Raw genomic sequence first — 7500 nt, forward strand, 5'->3', positions numbered from 1 at the left:
ACCCCGGTACCGGTCAGAAGGAGTAGTTTACCCCCGGTACCGGTCAGAAGCGCTGTTTACCCCGGTACCGGTCAGAGAGGCCTGTTTACCCCCCGGTACCTGTCAGAGAGGAGTGTTTACCCCCCGGTACCGGTCAGAGAGGCCTGTTTACCTCCTGGTACCGGTCAAAGAGGAGTGTTTACCCCCCGGTACCGGTCAGAGAGGAGTGTTTACCCCCCGGTACCGGTCAGAGAGGCCTGTTTACCCCCGTACCTGTCAGAGAGGTAGTTTACCCCCGGACCGGTCAGAGAGGCCTGTTTACCCCGGTACCGGTCAGAGAGGAGTGTTTACCCCGGGCACCGGGTCAGAGAGGCCTGTTTACCCCCGGTACCGGTCAGAGGAGATGTTTACCCCCGTACCGGTCAGAGAGCCTGTTTACCCCCCGGTACCTGTCAGAGAGGAGTGTTTACCCCCCGGTACCGGTCAGAGAGGCCTGTTTACCTCCTGGTACCGGTCAAAGAGGAGTGATTACCCCCCGGTACCGGTCAGAGAGGAGTGTTTACCCCCCGGTACCGGTCAGAAGGCCTGTTTACCCCGGTACCGGTCAGAGAGAGTGTTTACCCCGGTACCTTAAAGAGTATTACCCCCGTACCCGGTCAGAGATGTTTACCCCGGTACCGGTCAGAGAGGAGTGTTTAACCCCGCCGGAGAGAGTGTTTGGTACCGGTCAGAGAGGAGTGATTACCCCCCGGTGCCTGGTCAGAGAGGAGTGATTACCCCCCGGTACCGGTCAGAGAGGAGTGTTTACCCCCCGGTACCGGTCAGAGAGGAGTGATTACCCCCCGGTACCGGTCAGAGAGGAGTGTTTACTTTGGGTCTCGGTCACAAACACACGCGCAGAGACACACACACACAGAGCTGGTAACTAGGAAAACAGAGACATCTGGGAACACGACTGTAAAACCAAAAATCACATTTGAATATTCATTAAAATCAAACTCAGGTACGAAAAACCCTAACCACACTAGAAGCCACTTTATTGGCATCGCCGTGACTGCAGAGCCCACGTAGTTTGCATCGTCTGCAGCTGTGTGTGTGTATGTGTGTGTGTGTGTGTGTGTGTGTGTGTGTGTGTGTGTTGTGTGTGTGTGTGTGTGTGTGTGTGTGTGTGTGTGTGTGTGTGTGTGTGTGTGTGTCAGAGCTCTGCTCTCTGTCAATTTAAAGAGAGGACAGATTAGCTCTCAGGTAGTGAAATTTCAACGTTTAACGTGTAAAAAAAATGGGGGCACATTTACTGGTCGCACATGTGCGACTGGATGTAAAAGTCAGTCGCACACTCTCAGATTTTGGTCGCAGTCTGGACGTGAAAAGAAGGAAATGGTTCTAACGTTGGTCTTTAGATGTGTGAATGTCCCACACCAGGAGTCATTTATATAGTTCTGTTTTATAGTGATCCATTATCTGGTCAACACATGTTCTGTTAAAGAAAAGATAGAAAATACATGTTTGTGTGCTGTAAAGTGGTTAGAAAATATGGAATCGGCTAAAATCGGTATCGGCCTAGAAAGTTGTAATCAGTGCATCTCTATTTGGAATATAATGGAATATCTATTTTTGTGCATTATGTCCCAAAAAAAGTGCAAACCTCTCTCTCCTGTCTCTCTCCCTCCCTCTGTCTCCTCTCTCTCCCTCCCTCTCTGTCTGTCTGTCTGTCTCCTCTCTCTCTCCCTCCCTCTGTCTCCTCTCTCTCCCTCCCTCTCTGTCTGTCTGTCTGTCTCCTCTCTCTCTCTTTTTTTTTTTTTTTTTTTTTTTTTTTTTTTTTTTTTTTTTTTTTTTTTTTTTTTTTTTTTTTTTTTTTTTTTTTTTTTTTTTTTTTTTTTTTTTTTTTTTTTTTTTTTTTTTTTTTTTTTTTTTTTTTTTTTTTTTTTTTTTTTTTTTTTTTTTTTTTTTTTTTTTTTTTTTTTTTTTTTTTTTTTTTTTTTTTTTTTTTTTTTTTTTTTTTTTTTTTTTTTTTTTTTTTTTTTTTTTTTTTTTTTTTTTTTTTTTTTTCTCCTCTGTCTCCTCTCTCTCCTCCTCTCTGTCTGTCTGTCTCCTCCCTCTCTCCCTCTCCTCTCTCTGTCTCTCTCTCCTCCTCCCCTTCTCTCTCTCCCTTTATTACGGTGTGAAATATGTGCATAGACATGTATGTGTGTGATAATGTGTGTATGCATTTTTAAAAATTAGATAATATGTGTGATAATAGTAGTATGTAAGTGGTGTACGTGTATATATGCATCATTTAATATATATGCGTACCATGTAGTGTATTAATGCATGATTATTAATAGCCAAATACATCTTGATGTATATATATGTCATTTGTGCATTGTAAGAAAATAATGTGTCGTAATGCATTATGCATCTTATCTTTACGGTAATAACGTTATTAAATAATAAAATAAAATAGTGTACGATTAATAATATGCACATCGTTGTATATTAATAATAATAATAATAATGCGTGCAAATGTACGATATTAAAATAATATGTGAAATTAATGTCATAAATGTACGTGGCGGTGTGTTTATTAAATAAATGATATGGCAGTGTATGTATTTATGCATTTTATGGTGTGTAAATAAAATGGTCGTTAATATGTGCATATGTCATGTCATTTTGTGCATTTAAATGTGGGTAAATATGGGTGTATGTATGATATTAACAATATGTAATATTCTCCCCTCCCTCTCTGTCTGTCTCTCTCCCCCTCCTTCTCTCTCTCTCTCTCTCTCCCCTTCCTCTGTCTCCTCTCTCTCCTGTCTCTCCTCTCCCCCTTCTCTCCCTCCCTCTCCTTCTCTCTCCTCCCTCTCTCTCCCCCTTCTCTCTCTCTCTCTCTTTGGGGTTCAGTGTCCAGCATGTTTATATTTCCTCCCTTGTTGTTGTGGGAGTCTCACAGCTCTGCTCTAAGATCACGTTGGACATCAGTCAGTTAGCTGTTCTCACGTGACTTCAGATATGAGAGAGATTCTCAGAAACCTGCTGCGTCATGACCAATATTACTGTTACTGTTGGCTAGACACACTACAACATGTACCAGGGCTTTGCTTCCCCCCCTCCCTCTCTCCTCCTGTCTGTCTCTCTCTCTTCTCCTTTCATCTCTCTACTCTCCCTCTCTCTCTCTTACCTCATGTCTGTCTCTGTGTCTCTCTCTCTCTCTCCTCCTGTCTCACTGTCTCTCTCTCTCCTCCTGTCTGTGTGTCTCTCTCTCTCTCTCTCTCTCTCTCTCCTAAAACTAAGACCAAACTCTTCTTGCAGAAGTGGAAACATCTGGTTTTTACAGTCCGTCTCCCAAAACACTCGTTAACAGCTCAGCTGCAGGCAGGCAGGCAGCCGGTAGCCAATCAGACTACAGCTTTAACCCTGAGGCTCCGATTGGTCCACACAGAGACCACATGGAGCCATCAGACAGACAGCTGGATCATCTTCTATTCATGTTTTAATAATAAACTTATGATAAATGTTTTTCATCAAGATGCTGTTGTTTTTATCTTATTGCAAGAAAAAGCATTAATGTTTATTTATGGATTATCACCAGCGTATCAAATATCCGTTACAAATGACAGATAAGCTAAAGTTCACTAAGATTATGTCTGTCTGCCGCTCTCTGTCTCTGCCTGTCTCTCTCTGTCTGCCTGCCTGCCTCTCTCTCTGTCTCTCTGTCTGTCTGTCTGTCTGCTGCCTGCTCTGTCTGCGTTTTCTTCTTGTCTGTCTCTCTCTGTTCTCTCTCTGTCTGTCTGTCTGTCTGGTTTTGTCTGCCCTCTGTGCTGTCTGTTCTTCCTGTGTGTCTGTGTCTGTCTTCTGTCTGTCTCGTCTCTCTGTCTGTGTCTTGCTCTCTCTCTGTCTGTCTCTGCCTGTCTCCTCTGTCTTTGTTTTTTCTGTCCTCCTGTCTCTGTTGTCCTCCGTGCCTGCCTCTCTGTCTCTGCCTTCGTCTTCTGTCTCTGTCTCCTCTGTCGCTCTTCTCTCGTCTGCCTCTGTCTGTCTGTGTGTCTTGCGTCTCTGTCTGCCTGTCTCTGCTCTCTGTCGTCTGTCTGTCTGTCTGTCTGTCTGTCTGTCTGTCTGCCTGCCTCTGCCTGCCTGTCTGCCGCTCTCTGTCTCTGCCTGCCTCTCTCTGTCTGCCTCTCTCTCTGTCTGTCTGTCTGCCTGCCTGTCTGTCTGTCTGCATGTATTGTATTGTGCTGTGTTCTTATTGGACCATGAGAGGATATCAGAGCGTCTCTTACCCAGCAGAGGAGATGTTTCAGGACATTTCTCCAGCTTCTTCTCTGGTTCCTTCTTCACCGGTTCCACTGTCTTCTTCTCTGGTTCCTCCGCCTTCTTCTTCTCTGGTTCCTCCGCCTTCTTCACTTTGGCCGTCTGCTCCTTGGTTTGGTCTTTCTGCTGGACAGCGGTGGGAAAAGTAGTTTACATTACATGTAATGACATGTCATTACATGTAATGTAATGACATGTCATTACATGTAATTACATGTAATGACATGTCATTTAGCTGATGGTTTTATCCAAAGTGACTTCTAATTGCTCTACATATGTCAGAGGTAACACTCCTCTGGAGCATCTAGGGGTTAAGCGCCTTGCTCAGGGACACATTGGTTGATGTATCTCAATGGGAATCAAACCCACGTCTCCCACACCAAAGGCACGGGTCATATCCACTGGGCCATCACCACCCACTATTCAGATCCTTAACTCCACTGAAAGTACTATTACCACAATGTGATCAAATATTCTTCATTTCTTCCTGTCTCTCTCTCTCCCCCTCTTCCTGTCTCTCTCTTTCTGTCTCTCACTTTAAAATGTAATGTGTATGTAAATGTAATCTTGAGTAAATGTAATCTCAGTAAATGTAATCTTGAGTAAATGTAAATGAGTACATGTAATCTGAGTACATGTAATCTTGAGTAAATGTAATCTTGAGTAAATGTAATCTTGAGTAAATGTAATCTTGAGTAAATGTAATCTGAGTAGATGTAATCTGAGTAGATGTAATCTGAGTAGATGTACTTACAGTCTTGGTTGCGGCCATGTTTAGCTCCAGTCCGGGGGTATATTCTGGGATGTTTCTGACCGGGTTCATGTCCGTGGTGCTGTTGCTATGCGACTGCTGGTTCCGGACGAAGGCGAAGCGGATGTCCAGAGAGCGGACGTAGAAGAAGACAGTGACGGAGATGTGGAGGAAACAGAGCAGCACCACCAGTTTACAGGTCCGGTGTAGGAGGCTGAAGTTCACCGTGGAGTCCCCGGCCATCCTGCCTCACCACCTAGGACACGATTTATAACCGAACTGGGCCGGAAAAGTCACTTTACCTGTTCCCACCAGGGTCCCTCTAACTCACTGTCAACTTTACGCCTCCATTTCCGCGGAAGTTCACCTGGAAGTTCCGGAGTTTTGGGAGTTTTTAGGTCAAAGTAAAGCGAAAAGTTCCCCCAAAAAAGAAGCCGAATTACAACACACAGTGCTGCTAATAGTTTGAGTTACGTCACAGTCAGATAGCAGTTAGCTTAAATTAGCTCAGCGTGCGTTCACTTTTAAAGTGACGCTGCCTGTTCCCACCAGGGTTCCTCTAATTTACGGTCAACTTTAAGGCTCCATTTCCGCGGAAGTTCCGGAGTTTTAGACACCGAAGTTGGGTCAAAGAAAAGCGAAAAGTTCCCAAAAAAAGAAGCCGAATTTCAACACACAATGCTGTTAATAGTTTGAGCTACGTCACAGTCAGATAGCAGTTAGCTTCAAGTAGCTCACCGTGCGTTCACTTTCAAAGTGACGTAAACTGTTGATGCTAACTGCTATCGGGAGTTAGCAACGCAGGAACTTCGTGTCTCTTTAGTCCTTTACAAGAAAACGGCTGAAAAAGAAAAAGGTGAGAAGTTTCCCGCTCAAACAAATACTTTAAAAATGTAGTTTCAACAAATATAAACTGCCGGTTGCTAACAGCGACGTTAAGAAATAACGAAGTAAGCCGACAGACGGACAGCGGCTCTGGCTGCCTCAAGACACCAATGTGTCGGGCTGACGAAACGGTTACTTACACTTCCGCTTACGATTTCAAAATACAAGTCATTTACCGGAAGAGGAAAACTTTTATTTTTTACAATTGTAGGAAAATTGAGTTTGCATTTCTCCAAAAAAAAAAATAAACAGATTCAAAACAGCGAGGCTTTATTGACAACACATACAAAAGATAAAAATGAATAAAAGGTGCATATAATACCAAAATAAATACACTTTCAAAACAGTCAATGTAACGGTAATCAATTAGCTTTCTGTACATATATTATTGTATAACACATAATTTATATTTTGAGAACCTGGAAGAGTAAAACTGATAATAAAAAAAAAAAATCTTATTTTAATAAAATTTAAATCCAAATTCTGTCACTTGGTAATGGTGGAAGTAAAGCAGGAACGCCACCATGTGGTGAATATATGTAACTACAACATCAGACTTTACTCATTTAATTTCAAGACACAGAGACACAGAGACACACACACACACACACACACACACACAGACACGCACACACAGACACACACACACACACATACAGACACGCACACAGAGACACACACACACACACACACACACAGACACACACACACACACACAAAGACACACACACAGAGACACACACAACACACACACACAGCACGCACAAAAACACACACACACACACACAACACACACACACACAAAAACACACACAACACACACAAACAGAACACACACAACACACAACACAAACACACACACACAACACAACACACACGCACACAGAGACACACACACACACACACACAAACACACACACACAGACACACACACACACACACAATACAGACACACAAACACACATAGACACACACACACACATACAGACACACACACACAGACACACACAATACACAATACACACACACACACATACACACAGACACACACACACACACACACACAACAACACACACACAAGACACACACACAAGACACACACACACACACACACACAGAAACAGGACACATACAGACACACACACACAGACACACACACACACACACACATACATAGACACACACACACAGACACACAGACAGACACACACACATACATAGACACACACACACAGACACACACACACACACACACACACACACACACACACTAACACACACACTCAATTTAATTTAATTACTCTCTGATTAGGAATCAGGAAAACATTTCTTGTGTATTTTCGTTAATGTCGGTTCTTTATGTACATTAAAAAAAAAAGTTTTCTCCAGAGCTTTCAACCATTTATCGATTTCTTCCTCGGCAGTTGTCATGGAGATCACTTTAAAGAAGACCAACTGGAGATGTTGCAGGTTAACCACCTCTGTTGATTAATGGGCACGTTAGAAAATAAACCATGCAAGATGGGCTTTAATTGTCTAATGTTTACAGTCGAATACAAAGTAAAGGTTAACACTAGAAACTACATTTAAACT

At 43.1% G+C, this 7500-nt stretch overlaps 1 protein-coding gene across 2 annotated transcripts in view; it reads right to left on the reverse strand.

Moving 5' to 3' along the window:
* The window catches only part of b4galt1l (DP-Gal:betaGlcNAc beta 1,4- galactosyltransferase, polypeptide 1, like), a 28459-nt gene extending 22429 nt beyond the window's left edge, over positions 1 to 6030 (reverse strand). The window contains exons 1-2 of one of the 2 annotated variants that reach the window (XM_039813485.1): positions 5025 to 6030; positions 4240 to 4393 (exon numbers count right to left, since the gene is read on the reverse strand). In XM_039813485.1, the coding sequence (XP_039669419.1) occupies positions 4240 to 4393; positions 5025 to 5264 (394 nt within the window). In that variant the 5' untranslated portion in view covers positions 5265 to 6030. Of the gene's footprint in view, positions 1 to 4239; positions 4397 to 5024 lie in introns of both variants that reach the window. The other variant, XM_039813484.1, reaches the window with a different exon arrangement.
* Positions 6031 to 7500: the final 1470 nt, after the last annotated feature.

Source organism: Perca fluviatilis, chromosome 10 (genome assembly GCF_010015445.1).
Source record: "Perca fluviatilis chromosome 10, GENO_Pfluv_1.0, whole genome shotgun sequence".
NCBI lineage: Eukaryota > Metazoa > Chordata > Actinopteri > Perciformes > Percidae > Perca > Perca fluviatilis.